Source organism: Ornithorhynchus anatinus, chromosome X1 (genome assembly GCF_004115215.2).
Source record: "Ornithorhynchus anatinus isolate Pmale09 chromosome X1, mOrnAna1.pri.v4, whole genome shotgun sequence".
Classification (NCBI taxonomy): Eukaryota; Metazoa; Chordata; class Mammalia; order Monotremata; family Ornithorhynchidae; genus Ornithorhynchus; species Ornithorhynchus anatinus.
In genome coordinates this window covers 33,292,870-33,311,000 of record NC_041749.1, presented here as the reverse complement: position 1 = coordinate 33,311,000, position 18,131 = coordinate 33,292,870, and the positions used below count along the sequence as shown (strand labels likewise).

Here is an 18,131-nt window from a genome sequence, read left to right as displayed (position 1 = left end):
ACCGGCCTCGGCTGCTGACTTGAGACGACTGCAGGAAGGAGGGCAGGGCTGACTTGACTTTTAGGCAGAAGCAGGGGAATTCCCCAAGACGAAGGAGCAGACAGCCCCAGGGGGTTTGGATCAAGATCCAGCCCTGGGTGAGGGGCCATCCTGGCGGCCCCCACCCTCTCACCGCCTCCGACTGCAGACTCCTGTTCCGGGAGGGGCTCGGGGTCTGGGGGGGAGGGTCGGCAGCCGGATGATTCAGAGGACAGGGGCAAGAGGAGATGGCTGGGAAAAGACCCTCGAGGACCAGATGCCTGTCTGGATCCAGCTGTTCTCCACTCCACATTCTGGAGAGCTCGATTCAGCCCATTTGCCTAATGTGGGGTATTCCACTGGGCACCGAGCCCCTTCACTCAGCTGAGAAACTCTCCAGCATTCCAGCTCATTCCCTCCCTGGGCCCTTGACCCCCCTGCCCTCCACCTCCACATATTCCTCGGTTTCCGGCCCTGAGGAGGGGCATCTGACCCCTCCACTGGTTGGAATGGGGAGGGATCAGTGAGTTGAAGTTTTCTTAAGTTCCAGGGGCCTGCCCATCTCATCTCCCTCCCACACAGAGAAGGGGCCGGGGCCTGAGGAGATGGGCTGGGGGCCTGGAGAAGGATGAGGTGGGGCTGGGCCAGTGCAGGCTTCAACCTGAAAGAAACATAAAGGGAGGGAGAGCTTCAGTCTGTCTTGGACTGACTAGAGGCCAGGCCATTCCAGAGAGGCCCTGCCCACACAATTGTGGTATTTGCTAAGCTCTTACCATGTGCCAGGTACTGTACTAAGCACTGGGAGGAATACAAGCGAGATCAGGTTGGTCACAGTCCCTGTCCCACATTGGGCTCACAGTCTTAATCCCCATTTTACAGACGAGGTAACTGAGGTACGGGGAAGTGAAGTGACTTGCATATACTTCCCTCCATTTCGTTAGCCCCGTGCCAAGTCCAGTGGGGTGGTGAAATGGGTGGGAGGGGAGAAAGTTACTGGTGGAGTGCCACAGTAGGCTCCTTGTTGAGCCCACACATGCTTCGTTCCAGGGTGTGGGAGCCATAGCAACACCACCTGGTCCTAAGCCCTTTGTTGTTGGACCAAATGGGTGTTGCTCAATCATCAATCAATCGTATTTATTGAGTGCTTATGGGGTACAGAGCACTCCAGCGTTTGGGAGAGTACACTATAACAGAGTTGGTAGGCGCTTTTGCTGCCCACAAGGAGCTTACCATCTAGAGGAAGTTCTGGACATTTCGAGGAGGCCCCATTTCTCTTGGGAGGGGATCATTAGCACTAAATTAAGGGTCTGGCAGGACTCGGACACTTCAAGAATCTGGGCATTTCATGGTTCCTCTGCCTCTGCACAGTGTCACCACACTGTGGGTGTGAAGTACCTTCCCCCTTCTCTCCTCCTACATTTACTGACTATGGAGAACAGGAAAGCGGAGAGTGGGTCGTGGCACACAAGCTTGCCCCAGGGCCCACGCAGGGCTAATTCCTCCTCTAGAACCTAGCCCCATGCCCTATATAATGTTGACTAACTAAGAGGGAAGCAGAGAGGCAATCTACTCAGGAATGAGTGTCAGGTACTTTATTTACGGGGAGTAGATGTGAGGCAGATCTTGTCCTCCCCACCGGTGGCCTCTTGGTGTCTAGAACAGAACCCAAAGCCACCTCTCTTGGCGGAGGGACTTCCCTTGAGAGGTGTCTCGGATCTAGAACTTGTTTATTTGTGATCTATTGTCCTCTCTCATTTGTCCTCTCTCATCCCCAGACCCTAAGCTCATTATGGGCAGGGAACCTGTCCCCTAATTCTGTTGTATTGAACTCTCCCAAGCACTTAGTAGTGTTCTGCACATAGTAAGCACTAAGTAAATGCCATGATTACTTGACTGATTTTCACCAAATAGCTCCATCTATGCATACTGGTGTGTTGAGCCAGAAGAGAGAGCAAGCTTTGGAAGTTCACTCTTCAACTTTTGTCTTGGCTACTCTCCCCCAATCTATTTTTGGTCAGACATGGGTAGAGGTGACAGGAAATGTGTCCTCAGGATAACAGAAAAGAGGACCTAAAGGGTTTTTTTTAAGGTATTTGTTAAGCGCTGACTGTGTGCCAAGAACTGTCCTAAACACTGGGGTAGATACAAGGTTATCAGGTTGGACACAGTACCTGCCCCACCTGGAACTCACAGTCTAGGTAGGAATATTATTTTCTCCTTCTCTCGCTCTTAGCATCTTCCCAAGTGCTTGCACCTGTGTGATAGAAGACATAGAATGGGCAGACTTTGCCCATTCTTTCAGTTGGCCAAGTTTGGACAGTAAGAGCAGGCTGGTTGAGCTAAGAGATGGTCATGGGAGTTAGACAGCTGGGCCAGGGAAAGGGTTTGAGGGTTGAGGACAGATCTCTGGGTTGCAAGGCCTGAGGGGCTTGGGGTCGGGGGGTGGGGGATGGGGGTGCAGAGACATTATTATTATTATTTGGGTCAGGTTCACATCTTGGGCCACAAAGCCAGCAAGGACCAAATTCCTAGATATCTTGAAGACTCCATGGCCCACAGAAGTGCAGGCTATCTTATGAACCTGACACAATGTAAGTAGCATGGAAAGTAAAAAAAAAAATTATAAGGGGCACCAGAGGCAAGTGATATGGTAGTCAGGTAGCCACTGAGGAAGAAGCTGGCCATGTAAGTGTAGCAGCCCAGGCCTTCGGGGTGGAGTAAAACAGGAGAAGCAAAAGGACCAAGGAGGCGGCAGAGAGCAGGAGGTCTGGCACTACCTTCCTGGGATTTTTTCTTACACTAGAACCGAGTTCCAACATACCAGCTTATTTCCAGCATTGGAAGCTAGATGTTTGGGGAAATCCAGTCATCCAAAGGAAAAGCTGAAAGAATATGTTTGAGGAGGGGAGCGAGGGCCAGGATTGAGTATAATACTTCTTGGTTGCACTGTTAGCCCTTGGTTTAGTTCAGAGTTAGGTGTAAGCCGGGTGGGCAGCAGAGGGAACAGTAGGAACATGACGTGGGAGGAGGGGGCAGGAGAGGGGCTGGCCTGGGCTCCTCCTGCCCTGCAGAAAAAGAGCCGTGGTGAGGGCAGAATAACCTGGAAGTAAAAAACAGGATTTGAAGCCCAGACATCTCATAGCATCCCACCAGCAGTGGGCTGATTAGAGCTCAGTGGCTTCTGGAGGTCTGAACTGGAGCTGGGTTGAGTCTACCCAAAGTCAAGTGGGTCCAGGTGGATTCAGTCAGACCCTAAATCCCCTCTTAAGGCAGGGGGGATGGACCCCTTGCTGTTGTGCTGTAGCCAGATTCAGGCTTGATCAATCAAGCATGGGCAGGTTTTAGGCCAGACAGGGGGGTAGTGGTGGTGAGTGGGTGGGTTCAGTGCCCAATGCTCAATTAGGCCAGCAGTGTCAGAGTTAGCAAAAGTGGCAGGGCAGGGCAAAGCAGGGCCCTACCCGTTTCAGCTCCTGCACTCATCCTCTGTGAAAGTAGCTCAGGCCCGCTTCCTTTGCAGTGGTCAAGGGGGCTCTTTATAGGAAGTTGCTCCCCCCCAAACCCAACCCCTTGTGGGCAAAACCAAAATCCCTTAGCTGGGCTGAGGCCTCTTTCTTGTCCAGTCCCGTGGCTTTGCCTTCTACATACTCTCTCTCTCCCTACCTCCCCTCTCCCCACAATTGCAGCCCTGCTGTTTATGCCCTCTTGAGCAGGGGTAGGCCAGGGGGCAGGCTGCTGGAGGCCCCTTGACATCAGCAGTTACTTTGGGCGGTCTTGTTTACTGACTCTGAGTAGCTTTGCTCTGGAGAGAGGAAGAAGAAGTCGGGTGACGTCTCCTGACCTCAGAGAGGAAGCTCTGGTGGCCCATGGGGATTTCCAGGGCGGTGAGATCTGTTGCCTATGCAAATGCTGCACTCCAGTTAACCTAGCTGAAGGGATGGCAGGCACTGGAATAGTGGAGGGAGCACAGGTCAGAGAGGCAGGGAAGACAGAAGGAAGAGAGACGAAAGGTAGCCAGTGTAGTAAAAAGGAGGGAAAGGCAGGAAAGAGCAAGCAGGGTGGTTTAATGGAAAGAGCACGGGCCTGGATGTCAGGAGACCAGGGTTCTAATTCTGGCCCCATCACTTGCCTGCAAGTCTCTTGGCTTCTCTGGGCCTAAGTTTCCTTATCTATAAAATGGGGACTTAATACCTATTCTCCCTGTCCCTTAATCTGAGACCCCTATGTGGGACAGAGAATGTGTCCGCCTTGATTGTCTTTTATCTATTGAGGGTTAGTACAGTGCTTGGCACGTACATAGTATGTGCTAAACAAAGACCATAATTATTGTTATTCTTAAAAGGAAGGGAGAAGAAAAGTCTTAGAGGGCAGGCAGGTAACTCATATATCTAGTACTGGACCTGGCTAACTAAGGTCACTTAGAAAATATGAATGAGGAGGCAGAAGAGTGGGATGAGAGGGAAGAAGAGCCTCTCGGGGCCAGTCAGCCTGCCTAAATATGGGAAAACTCCAATTGGGTTTCACTTTAAACTTTATCTCACTGGGTTCAAATGTACACGGAGGGGATTTTTCTCATGTGGCCTATTGGTGAAGGCTGAAGTGAACCAAGAAACCCCAGGCTGGATGGCCTCAAGGGCACAGGCCTGTTTATCCCTTCACTATTGGTCTCCATGTCCTTTGGCCTTGGGGATCCTTGAACTGATCGGGAAAAACGCACTGTTGACAGGGCCAAGCGACAAGTAAGTGCAGTTTGGTTCAGAAGACTGAAATTATCTGCCAAAATGAGATCATTTGGGATTCTCTGTGTATTTCACTCCAGGCCCAGTGGGAAGAGCATGGGACTGGAGCCAGAAGACCCAGGTTCTAACCTAACTCTGCCACTGTGAGACCATAAGCAAGTTGCTTAACTCTGTCTCAGTTTCCTTAACTGTAAAATGGAGATAAGATGCCTATTCTTCCATATCCCTGCTCCACCACTTGTCTGCTGTGTGACCTTGGACAAGTCCTTAACTTCTCTGTGCTTCAGCTGCCTCATTTCTAAATTGGAGAATGAGACTGTGAGCCCCATATGGATCAGGGACTGTGTCCAACCTGATTTGCTTACATCCACCCCAGCACTTAGTACAGTGCTTGGCACATAGTAAGTTCCTAACCAATGCCACAATTATGTCCTCAGACTGCAAATCCAGTGTGAGACAGGGACCTTAGTGTCGTTCTCAGCGCTTATAGTTTCGGCACATAGTAAGCATTTAATACGTTTTCTGATTGCTATCTGTGCTCTTCCTGTTCTCTGTTTACACTGATTATTGAGAACTAATTGTACCTACCCCGTCAAGGATTGTCCACAGAGTTGGATGGCCGAGGAAGAGATTTCCAAACTCTTACTGTGCATTCCAGAGAGCAGGGCCGCAGCCAATAGTCCGGGCTGGGCGAGCAGGAAAGGAAGGTAGGGTGGTTGACAGGGAGGGGTAGAGGAAGGAAAACCCGGATGAGGAAAGGAGTTTCCAACATCCATCATGGTGGGTCTTGTCAGACTCACCAGACCAGGTTCATTCCCTGCCTCTTTTGCAGAAGTTGGTGTTTGAATCTGAGCCCCCAGCACATGACTTTCCAGGGGGAGTTATGAGGGAAAAACAAGACTCTTGTTTCCTTAAGTTGCTTGCAGACTCCAAGAGACAAACGTGCCTGAACGTGCAGACCCAGAGCCTATCCTTTGGGACCGGACGTCCCTGGGGATTGGTCAGGGGACAGGGCTGCCTCCTCAAAGAGGCAAGGGCCATGGCCAGTCAGGAGGATCAGTCCAACCCAATGGTGGACAGGGAATCTGTCTGATCACTGTTATACTGTGCTCTCCAAAGCGCTTAGTACAGTGCTCTGAACACAATAAGCACTCAATAAATCCAACTGACTAGAGAGAACACTTGCCTGGGGTTGGGCAACCCTGATTTTATTCGTGGCTTCTCTATTGAGGCTCTTCTTCTCTTTGGGACAGTTTGTCTCTCATTTTGGAATGTGGAATCTCAACTCTGGCCCACTTAACATCCCAGAACTAAACATCCCACTGTGAGCTTGGGAGAGGCAGTCGCTGTATGCGTAAACTGAAGAGACGGCACTTCTGTTAGCTGACTCTATAGCAACTGACCATAAACTTCACGTCCTACACAAACAAATGAGTTTGTCCTATTCTGAGCAGGTGATGACATTGTTTCTAATTAGCTAAGAAGCTTTCTCCCACCACCCCCACAACATAGTTTTCACTCAGGCCTCCGGGGGTAGGAAGTTACGAGGATGTATCTGGTAAAGCCCTAAAAGGGCTGGTACTCTGAAGTAGGGCCCAGCCCAGCCTGCCTAGACTCCTTCCAAGGAGGGTGGGACCCAAATCTGGCCAAACCCTTGGGCACTGCTGGGACTTATGGCCTCCTGGGCACATGGGAATTTGGGCATATATTGACTGTGGTATTTGTTAAGTGCTTGCTATGCGCCGGGCACTGATCTATGCAGTGGGATAGATGCACGATTATCTGGTCAGATATCTGGTCAGAGAAGGAGCATGGCTTAGTGGAGACACAATATGGGCCTGGGAGTCAGAAGGACCTGGATTCTAATCCCGATTCCACCACATGTCCACTGTGTGATCTTGGGTAAGTCACTTAGCTTCCCCGGGCCTCAGTTCCCTTATCTGTAAAATGGAGATTAAGACTGTTAATTCCATGTAGGATAGGGACTGTCCAACCCGATTTGCTCATATCTACCTTAGCACTCAGTAGTGTCTAGCACACAGTAAGAGCAAAACAAAAGCAATTATTGTTACATGATCCCCATCCCATATGAGGCTCCCAGTCAAAGAGGGAGGGACAACAGGCATTGAACCTGCATTCTAGAGATGAGGAAACTGAGGCCCAGAGAAACTGAGTAACCCAAGGTGCCTCAGCAGGCAAGTGGCAGAGCTGGGATTAGAACCCAGGTCTCCCGATTTCCAGTCCTGTGCTCTTTCCATTCAGCCAATACTGCTTCTCACATGCTTACGGTGCCACAGCATCCATGCAAGCCAAAGGCTAGGGTACATCTCCTCCCATCTGTGGAGGCCATAGCCCAGCCTCCCCCCACCTCCTCGCAATCTTTCAGTAGCCCAGGGCTACTCAAGGCCACCGAGGGCTAAGGTCCGTCTCATGGGAATTCCAGGCCACACCCTGTTGCAGCAACCCTTGACTTCTTCCGCTCAGGTTCCCATGTAATGGAGCTGATTCAGCAGGAACAGGAAAAGGAAACAGAATCAGTTTACTTTAATGGGAGGAGGCTGAGGTAACTTGGGAGGGAGTGGAGGTGGAAGGGGGAGTCTGGGATGGAGGGAAGAGGTTCAGAGTGAGACTCACTGAATAAATAACCGGTAGGATTGCACACTGTAATGACTCAGCTATCTCTTTTTACCCTCTCCAGTTTACTGGTGTGAGAAGCTGGGGAGCTTGGTGGAAAAAGCACAGGCCTGGAAGGCAGGAGACCAGGGTTCGAATCCTGGCTCTGCCACTTGTCTGCCATAGCATCTGGGCAAGTCATGTAATTTCTCTGGCGCTCCATAACCTAGAACCTGGGTTCTAGCCTGACTCTACTACTTGCCTCCTGTGGGGCTTTGGGCAAGTCACCTAATCACCTGTTTCCTCCTCTATAAGGTAGGTATAAGACACCTGCTCACCCTTAGACTGTAAGCCTCTTAGGGACCAGGGACAATGTCTAATCCACTTATCTAACTCAGTGCTCAAGACCGTGCTTGGCACATAGTCAAGTGCTTGGCAAATTCCACTACCGTAATTATTAGGAAGCCAGTTGGAAGCAATCAGCAAGCCCCACCACCCACAGAAACCTCAGGACACCTCTGAGACCCCCAATCCGCCCACGTCAGACTTCGCGGCTCCTGGTGATTTCCTTTCCTTTTTAAGCCTGGCTGCTTCTCCTCCCAGCCCAAGACTCCTGAAGCCACCAGGGCAGTCTCTGGGCCCGGATGAACGGCTATCAGGCCTTCCCCAGGAAGCCTTTTTGGGTGGGAGCAACTCCCTAACCCTGAGAGACTTGCAGCCTGCAACCTGTGCCTGTAACCAAACCGCATGGCCTGAGCTTGAGTTCCAGCTTGGTGGATGGGGAAGTTCAATTCTCTTTTGTGGGCATGGGGCGTGCACGCGGGCATGTGTGTATGGAGGTTACTTAGTCTACAGTTCCGCCCCTACACCCAAAGCTAGCAGGGTGTGTGGGGACAGACCCACCCTCTGGTTGGTCAGTAGTGCCTTTGCCAGCAGGAAGAGAAAGAGGAAAGAAGAGGAAATGCAAACCTGGTGGCAAGACCACTAGTGAATTCCTCAGATATGGAGGTTGGAACTCTTGGATTAAATAAGGTTTTGGACTATCGATGGATTTTATTAATCCACCCCACTTCACCCCCCTGGATCATTCATTCATTCGTATTTATTGAGGGTTTATTGTCTGCAAAGCACTGTACTAAGCACTTGGGATAGTACAGCAATAAGCAGACACATTCCCTGACCACAGTGAGGATCACAGAGGGCACATAGGATTGATCATATGGCACTGTACAAGCCCTTGGAAGAGTACAATATACTGACTACTTGTTTTGCTGTCTCCCGCTTCTAGACTGTGAGGCCGTTGTTGGCAGGGATTGTCTTTATCTGTTGCCAAACTGTACATTCCAAGTGCTAAGTACAGTGCTCTGCACACAGTAAGCGCTCAGTAAATACGATTGAATGAATTAATGACTATACATTCTCTGTCTACAATGAGCTTATGGTCTAGATGCAGGAGATCTAGACTGTAAGTGCCTTATGGGCAGGGAACATGTCTACCAGTTCTGTTATATTGCACTCTCCCAAGTGCTTAGTTAGGTGCTCTGCACACTGCAAGCAGTGGGCCTAGTGGATAGAGCAAGGGTCTAGGAGGCGGGAGGACCTGGGAGGCGGGAGGACCTGGGTTCTAATCCCAGCTCTGCCACTTGTCTGTGACACCTTACTTAAATCAATTCACTGCTCTATGCCTCAGTTCCCTCATCTGTAAAACAGGGATTAATACTGTGAGCCCGTGACTGTATCCAACCTGATAACCTTGTATTTACCCCAGGACTTAGAATAGTGCCTGGCACATAGTAAGCACCTAGTACCATAAAATAAATAAATGAATACCATTTATGATTGATTGATGTAGGTTGGGTGACCCAGGCTGAGTGCAGAGACCCTACCACCTGACCACTAGCATGGAGCCATTTACTTTTTGGTGTCTGAACTAGCTTAAATTTCCTCTCCTAGGGCACCCTTCGTTTACTCCACCACCACCATGACTTCTCCCACCTCACAAGCTCTAGCCCTTCTCCCTGTTATCCTTCCACATTGGGTTAGACTCTTGGTAGTCCACAGTCAAATACAGCTTTTCCCAGGCAAGGGAAGATCCTTCTTGTCTCTCTCAGCCAACACTGACCCACAGACTTCTGCTCTCCCAACTGGCTCTGCCCGCCCCCATCTGTCTGGGGGAGAAAATGAATCCCAGACAAGCAGTTGCCTCAGAAGAAAACCTAGCCGAGGATGGGACCTGAGGCTTTCTGGTTCAAGTTTGTACCATTTCCAGCACAGGGCCCCAAGCGTGTTCAGGAAATTCTAGAAACACGTGAGCTACCCACCCACTATGGTCTCTGTGCCGGGGTGTGGCTGTGCAGGTAGGAAGCCTAGCCAGACTTCCTGTTCCCTCCTTTCCTCTGGCAACTTGGCAGGACCCAAAGGAATGTCGGGGAGGGAGTTGAAGGCCTGTGCTTGAGGGAATCTGATGGAAGGGAGGGCAGTCCCAGTCCTGGTTGGAGACAAGCAGAGAGGAGACGGGACACCGGGGCACATGGGGCAGACACCGCCCACCAACCTCATCCCAATAAGGGAGGGCACAAGAGACAGGCAGCCACATGTCCTGGGACTAGGATGTCACAGAAGGAGCCCGGTGGGTATAAATGACACTGTTCACATTTTATTCACTGTTCACACTGCCTGAAGCAACTTCACTGGGGGGACAGACCAAGTTGTGTGCCCCTCTCCTCCCAGGAGACAAATCCCTCTCCCTTCCCTCCCTCCCACCCACCCCATCCCACCGTCCCACCCCCCACTGGTCTTTGGTGCCCCCTGCACTTAGATTTGGCTGTGGGATGCTGCTCCCACTGTTGGCTGTGTCTTCTCTTGGGGAAAACTGGCTGCAATCAGAGGATCCTCTCTGGGCCAGATGGGGCGAAGTGGCTCTGACCTGGGGCCCGACCGGCTCCTCAGCTACCCCCAGGCTGGCTAGTCCTCTCCTCCGCAGAGCGCTAGCAGGGCCTTGAGGTAGTCCCCAGAGTTGTCACTCTGACAGGAAGGAAAAGAGAGACCCAAGACCCATGTGAAGACAAGCAACCAGCAAGGGAACGCCAGAGACCACCCAGGGGATGGAGTGGGCAGGCAGCCCTTTCCTCAGCCTGGAAAGGCCCAGACAGCCAGGGGAGTGAAGGAGGGAGGGAAGGAGGGCAGTGGTATGAGTCACACATTAATTACCATGCCTGGGCTTCCAGCCCCCGACGAGAACGAGTTCAGCAGATCTAGCCCCCGACATCTGCCCGCCCCCCAACAGAAGACTCTGACCTCAGCATTCAACATCCCTCCCAACTCCCTGGCTGGGAAACCAGTCATTACCCCAGGGTGGCCCATTTCGGCCCACCCCTTGCCGAATGCAATATGGCCACCCTGTCCAGCAGATATTCAAGGGCCGCCTCGTGGCTGAGATCAAAAATGGAGACTCTCCTCAGACAAACTGTGGGCCCAACCCCAGCCAAGATGGTCCTCTCTCTTCACCAGTAAATTGAGAGAGGAGGCCCATCCCCACCCCCAAGGAGAAGAGCCGGGGCGGGGCGGGGACCTGGCGGGAATAGCGTTCTCCTACCCTCTCTCCTCTCACCTCAATGACATGGTGCAGCGATTTGTCATACATGTCGATGAACTCCCTCCTGATGTTGAGCAAGTCAATCTCGCTCCGGGAGACCATGATCCGGGTGAGTGTCTTCTCGTCCGTGCCAGCCCCCTATGGGAGTTGAGCAGAGAAACCCCCGCACCCAGCTGGGAAGCCAGCCCACACAGCTGCAGGAAGCCCTATCTTTAGCCCCCAAAGCTGAACAATGTGGATTTCTGCTACCATTTGGCGAGTGGGCTCCTGCGTAATGGCTCTAAGCGCTATAGGAAACAAGAGGATCAGCTACTTTCCCCACCCTCTGGGACTCCCCAACCTAATGGGCCCTCCTTGTCAACTGAGACCCCACACAGACTCTCAGGGCACCAGAGCTCTCCAAGAAGCCAGCCTTGATTAGCAGTGAAGCCAACCAAGGTGGTGGAGCAGTTGGCCAGGAGAGTTTCCGAGGATGTCCGTCCATCCATCCATCCATCCTTTCTGCCACCCCAAAAGCATCTCAGAAAGAGAACATCCATCTATCTCCCTCCTTCAGCCTGCCCAGTGTCCCATTTGTATATTAGTTTCGAGTCACAGGGCAACATGGTCTAGTGGATAAGCGTGGGCCTGGGGGTGAGAAGGGCTCTGGTTCTAATCCCAGCTCTGCCACTTGTCTGCTGTATGACTTGGGCAAGTCATAACTTCTCTGTGCCTCAGTTACATCACCTGTAAAATGGGGATTATGATTGTGCACCCTAAGTGGGACATGGACTATGTCCAACCTGATTATCTTGTATTTACACCAGTGCCTGGCACATAGAAGTACTTAACACATACCATAAAATAAAAAAAATTCCTGAGCTAGGCCCATGGATTGCTGTCACTCCTCCTGGTCTCTGGACCAGGGACAGTGAGCCTGCTTCCACCCTGCAGCTTCTGAGCCTGACCTCAAAGGAATAATCCCCTAGGAGGCTTTACCTTCATGGATTTGTACAGCTTGTCGGCAAAGAAGAGAGGCTTGTTCTTGACACTCCGTACTGGGGGCGAAGGAAAAAACAAACAGTAAAAAAAATGAGAGGAGAGCTAAGCGCATGAATGGTCAAGGACAAGGCTGCCCCCAGACTGCCACCCAACAGCAGTGTGGCCTAATGGATAGAGCATGGGCCCGGGAGTCAGAAGAACCTGGGTGCTACCCCGGCTGTGCCATTTAACTGCTGTGTGACCTTGGGCAAGACACTTCACTTCTCTGTGCCTGTTACCTCATCTGTAAGATGGGGATTAAGACTGTGAGCCCCATGGGGGACATGGACTGTGTCCAACCTGATTAATTTGTATCTACCCCTGAGCTTAGAACAAGGCATGGCACATGGTAAGTGCTGAAAAAATACCATAAAAAACAAAAACCAAAAACAACCGGCAGCTTACACCTGGGCCTGCTTCAGGGCACATCCTGCCCACCCTTCTTCCGCCCCCGAAACCAGCCGTGGGGCCCCTGAATCCTGACCGTTGGAATCATAGACAGGAGGGGGGCTAGGCAGTATGTAGGGTGGAGGAGGAAGGGACACAGGGGAGAGGCAGGGGAGGGTCCCAGCAAAGATGAAGCTGCTGACTCAGTGCCCAATGAGGCTCCGGTATTGGAAACCGCAACAACCAGTCACGGGAGGCTGGCAGTCCTGCCCGCCGTCGGCAGTCCTACCGCACGGCAAAGGGCTCGTGACCGGCTGACGCAGGACTGAGCCTCGTGCGCCTGGCTGTTGGGCCTTATCTCAGCCTATCAAGGTTCTTTCCACCCGGTGCCTCGTTTATCCCAATCATCTGCTCTCACACACACGGAGAGGGTGTCTCCCCTCATTTGTGTTCCATCTCCAGGGAAACCGTGCCCAGTGGCCCCTTGCTGCTGCTGACACTTCAACAAAACCCCAAAAACAAACCACCAAAGCTTTCCGCATTAGCGCAGGCTGCATCCTGATGCCTCCACTTGCCGCCCCAGGGGTGCCAACCTGCCAATCGCTACAGTTCGCATCCTCCCTAGTGGGAAAGGCTCAGAGTTTTTTGCAGGAGGCAAGGGTGTCCCCCCTACCGCCTCGATCCCTGCCCCCACCATCAAATCACGCTGACGCTACCCAATCATCTGCGGAAACCAAGGGCCGGCCAGACTTCACGGCCATCCCTTCTCCCTTCCCAGAAGCCGGTGCCCTCGCCCGCCTCCTCCGCGGAACCAGATGCGACCGTGAGTGGGTGTCTGGGCACTGACCGATAGCCACCAGCGCATCCCTCACGTCGCCTGACATCTCCTTCTTGATTGTGTTCTCCACGTCATGGTTGGTCAGTTTGATGAACTCTTGGAACACTGCCCAACAGAGAGCCCGTGATGAAGGGAGGAAGGGAAGGTGTTAGCCTAGCTGCCCTGACCTTAACCCTCACAGGCTCGGACAGCTAGCACCCACCTGCCACCATTGGCTAGGCAGCTGGGCTCTGACCTGGGACGGTGCCAGGACACCCAAGAGGGGTTTGGATCAGTTTTGGCCACGTGGACCCACGCATTCCCGGTCGGAGTCGGGGTGGAGGGGGTGGAGAGGAGAGTGCAAGTTAAGGATGGGAGGCGGCAGGAAGGGCAACCGTTAGATTTTTCCTGCCACCACCTTGGGACCACAGTCCCAAACAGGACGATCCTTTGGCCCGACTTAGTAACGGCTCGTGAGGCTCTGCAAGCCACAGTCCTTGGGTCCAACCCATGGCCAGTCTACTTGGGGACTGGAAGCGGCCAACAAAAGCCCTTTGGGGCTGGTGCCCCAGAAGGCTGTCCAGCCGACCTGCAGACCGGGCAGACAGGGGCACGGCCCTTCACCCGCCTCCATCGGGAGTGGTCTTCCTGCTCCTGTGAAGCCCCTAGGAGAGCAAGTTGACACCCACGCCCGGTTGCCCAAACCCAGAAGCCACCCATTTCTGGCTGGCTGGGGGAGCTGGATAGTGCCACAAAAGCAAGGCAGATGACAAGAGCAGGCCCTTTCCGCGTGCTCTTCCTGTCTCGATGACCCCAAACCAACAGCTTTGCATGCAGCTGGCACCACTGCCGGCTCAAGGCCGTGGCTGCAGCCCCCGTAACTTCCCCTAGACCAACAGGCCATGAGACGTCAAGAGCGGGTCCCGGGGTCCGGAAGGAGCCCCGTGACAGAGGCAAGGGAGAGGCCGGGCGGAGGGGCGGCTCCTCACCCCTCCGGAGGTGCTGGTAGCTCCGAGTGCACAAGATGCTCATGAAACGCGTCTCGAGGGAATTTTTGTCCCCACTGGAGGTGTCGGAAATTTCCTACAAAACCAGCCGCGTGGGAAAGAGCGGGAGAGGGGGAGAGGGAAGAGAGACAAGGAAAGCATTTAGTCCTCTCAGATCAAGCAACCAACACTTTGGGGGGTGCTGAGGAGCCTCACCCTGGGCCAGGGTCCAGCTCTTCCTTCTGGGTGGGCCGGGGGCAAGCGACTATCCCTCTTGGGTAGTGTAGAGCTGGGCTATAGGTGAGCCCAAAAGTTTGTGGGGATCAACCCACAGCCTTCCCTCCCCAAAGGCTGGCAGGGTAATCTAGATTTGGAGAGGGGGTGGGGAGGCCGGCCCCCTAAGGCTGAGAGCACAACTGGATTCTTAAGAGAATCTTTGGCCTGTTGGTGGGGGGTGAAAGTGGATAGATGGATGAGTTATCCTCATGCTATTTCAGTAAATATGAGAGAGAGAGAGAAAGAGAGAGTGCAAGAGAGAGAGGGAGCCTCCACTGCCATCCACCCATCTTCCCTTCTCCTTCCGACTTCCACAAACCCTTCTCGCCACCCGGCCCCAAGCAAGCCTGCAAACTGAGAGCACAGCTGGCTGGATTTCACCCCAAGATAGTGTTAAAATTATAATAATAAAGTGCAAGAGACTCACCAGGATTTCAGCAACAACCTGAGAGCAAGGAGAGAGAGAGAGGGGGAGAGAGGGGAAGGGAAGAGAGTAAGAGAAAGGCTGGAGGGGGTTTGTGGGAAGGGGAGGGAAAGGGGCAGCGGAGGGAGAGGGCTGCGGAGCGGGGTGTCGGAAAAGGATCTAGTCATGGCAAAGGAGGAGGCGGCAGAAGGGCCTTGGCACTGTATGATGGGGACACAAAAGAGCTAAATTCCACCTCATCTTTCCCCTCATTATTATGAGCTTGGCCCTCAGTCAAGATGGGATGGAAATCATAGAAGGGGACAGAAACCCTTAGAATCTCTGCGTGTCCTGGGGGACAGGCATCTAGAAATAAATGCCTACTTGCCTCTCTGAACTGGGTTGGCACCTCCTGGCCCCAAAACAGAGATCCTGACATATGTACGGGGAGTAGTTGGACTGGGGGTGTGCAGTGAGGTGGCTGGGGTTAGAGGCCCAAGCATCTTTTGGTAGGGTAGTCTCTTTTTGTCTGTCTGTCTGTCTCTCTCTCTCTCTGTGTCTCATACACAGAGGCAACAAGTGGTGAGCAGAGCGAGTAACAACAGACCAGCCAGGCCAAATCTCCCTCTGCTGGTATTAAGAGAAAGCAAAATCAATGGGCCAGAGGCCTGGGCTTCACAGCACAGCTGGAACAGGTGGGGACTGGACGAGAGAAGTGCTAGAGGGGAATACCATCCTAGGGAACCACCCCAGAATTAAACTGTCCCACCAGCATGGTGGGCCAGCAGAGCCTTTGAAGCCAAATTCTCCCCAGCCACAACTTAGAAGCTCTCGAGCACCGTCCTGTTGAGGATGAGGATGTCAGGGTGGGTTAGAAACTTTTTGGGGGTGGGGAATGGGAAGGAAGGGGAAGACAGGTTTTCCCATTGTTCTGAAAACTCCAAGTCAGTTAGATGAGCCAAAATGTTGTTGGCTCACCTGACTGGTGGCTTTTCATTTGGCCCCGGGAGAGGGCTAAGCCAACTGGGGCAGGTTCCTGCAGAGAGAACAGCTAGCTTGGTTCTCCCACAAAATAATCCAAGTCAGTCAAATTTTCCCGAGGGTCAACCCCTACTTCTCTCTCACCCTATGGAAAGGGGAAGCTCTCAAGCACCAGCAAGTCCTGGGAAGTTGATACACCCAAGCCTCGAGACCCCCTGCCCAAACCAAGACACTTAGCCAGCCACCAAGCTCCCAGCAAGCCAGAAAGGCCTCAAAGAATCCTCCTTCTGAGCCACTCAAGATGCTCAAAGAACACAATCCTAACTCACCCTCCCAGGAAGGCTGTCGGGAAACCAAAGTCTAGAGTCCTGGAGGCCTACTCTGTCCAAGCTGGGGGCCGAAGCCAGGAGTCCTGAATCCTAGCCCAGTTGTCTATCCGCTGGACAGCTTGACCTCTCAATGGCTTAATCCTGATATTTCCTCCCACTAACCAGCCCTTCTGAACAGATTCTCTGGAGATTCCCCAGCTTTAAGTTGTCTTCTAATCAATCAATGCTATTTAGTGAGTGCTTACTGTGTGTCATGCACTAAGTCCTTGGAAAACTACAATACAACAGAGTTGGTAGACATGTTCCCTGCGCCCAGTGAGAAGCAGAGAGGCCCAGTAGAAAGAGTACAGGCCCGGAACTCAAAGGACCTGGATTCTGATCCTGGCTTCACCACTTGTCTGTTGTGGGACCATGGGCAAGTCATTTAACTTCTCTGGGTTTCAGTTACCTCATCTCTAAAATGAGGGTTAAGACTGTGCACCCCCTGTGGCTCACATGGTTGGACTGTGTCCAACCTACCGTGTATTTACCACAGGACTCAGTACAGTGCCTGGTATGTAGTAAGCACTTAAATGCCATTTAAAAAATAAGCTAAGAGTCTAGAGAATTCTTAGGAATTGGGGACCCATTTTCTCCAGGAAAAAAGTGCTCTCAGAAGGAAGTTCCAACTAGACCAGACTGAAGCGCCATCTCAGAAACCAACACCAAACCATGCCACTCCCAACCCCAGGCAGGGACTCAGGCTTTGCCTGAGCTGCTTAGCTGGGAGTGAGTCTCCCTTTGGTGGAGGGGCAGCTTTTACCTTAGCATCCTCCAGGGCTTGTTCCCGATCTTCTGCTCCCTCATCTCGGTTGCCCTGCAGCCAGAGTCAAAAAAGAACAGAAGATAATGATCTTGGTTCACGCTAACAGCCTTTCCGAAACCACAGCCCCTCTTGCCCCTTCCTGGCCTAACCCAGATGGCACAACCAGCCCTGTCACTGGGTTTTGACTACTGCCCATGAGACCTGGTGGCTAACCTCGCTGTCAGGGAACAGAGCCACGATCTCTAGTCCAGTCAGCCTGACTTTCTCTCTGCCTGTCAAAGAGATTTGAGGTAGTCTAAAAACAAGAATGAGGCATTCCACGGCTTGGTGCTTTTCTGCCCAGTCCACGGCTCCCTTTGCCTGAATTGTGCAGTGGTCTTGATGGAGAGGATTCAGTCCCCTAGGTAGTTCAACAGCAAAGCAAATGCCATGAGGCAGATGGCTCCGCCTCTTCGGCCCAAAGACCAGCATGGGCCTTCCGGGTCCTCTCCAGTGCCAACGGCCCCAGGCTGGATGCCAGGGAACGGGGCAAAGGAAGAAGGGGTGAGATGCCAAGTGCCCCTCATTGTTGGCTCCCAGGCTTCCTCTCTAGGTTGGCCTCCTGCAAGGGAAAGTCCCTTGAAAATGAGTGTGGCTCACAATGATAGAAAGACTCACTTTAGCTCTCCTATAAGTGACATCAACAGGCAGCTTCAGTGGCCCCAAAATTAGTTTGACCCAGTGGAGGCTGGCAAGTGTCTGGCATTTTCCTACCCTCACAGCCTTGGTGCCATTGGCCACTCGCTCTCCTGTCCTGGCTAGTGTATCTCTCTCCTCTAGGTCCCCGGGGTTGAGGAAGTGGATGGAGGGTCCATCTGCCTTATGACAGATCCCAGGGCATCCTGACAAGAATGGCTAAGGCAGAGTCACACTCCCAAAGGAGGGGCATGGAAGGGGTGGGGGTGAGGCTGCTTCATCGCTGTATGGGAGGGCTTTGGAAGGCAGTTGGAGGGGGCAGGGATGAGCATGGCAGCGGCCCTACCGTTGCCAGGGAGACAAGGATCCTTCTGAAATGGCCCGACGTGTCTGAGCTCAGGGCGTCCTCCAAGGATTTGTGGTAGTCTAGAAACAAGAACGAGGCGTTAAGATCCAAGGCTCCCTAACCATCCAACCGCAGCCACAGAGG

General features: G+C 52.7%; 1 protein-coding gene across 5 annotated transcripts in view; it reads right to left on the bottom strand.

The window, feature by feature from the left end:
• Nucleotides 1-10,138: 10,138 nt before the first annotated feature.
• ANXA6 (annexin A6) overlaps nucleotides 10,139-18,131 on the bottom strand; it is a 42,146-nt gene continuing 34,153 nt past the window's right edge. For 3 of the 5 annotated variants that reach the window (XM_029051165.1, XM_029051163.2, XM_029051164.2), the window contains exons 19-26: nucleotides 17,988-18,067; nucleotides 16,964-17,017; nucleotides 14,876-14,893; nucleotides 14,176-14,269; nucleotides 13,217-13,312; nucleotides 11,941-11,999; nucleotides 10,978-11,100; nucleotides 10,332-10,391 (exon numbers count right to left, since the gene is read on the bottom strand). In XM_029051165.1, the coding sequence (XP_028906998.1) occupies nucleotides 10,332-10,391; nucleotides 10,978-11,100; nucleotides 11,941-11,999; nucleotides 13,217-13,312; nucleotides 14,176-14,269; nucleotides 14,876-14,893; nucleotides 16,964-17,017; nucleotides 17,988-18,067 (584 nt within the window). Of the gene's footprint in view, nucleotides 10,392-10,977; nucleotides 11,101-11,940; nucleotides 12,000-13,216; nucleotides 13,313-14,175; nucleotides 14,270-14,875; nucleotides 14,894-16,963; nucleotides 17,018-17,987; nucleotides 18,068-18,131 lie in introns of all 5 variants that reach the window. The other 2 variants (XM_029051162.2, XM_029051167.2) reach the window with 2 other exon arrangements.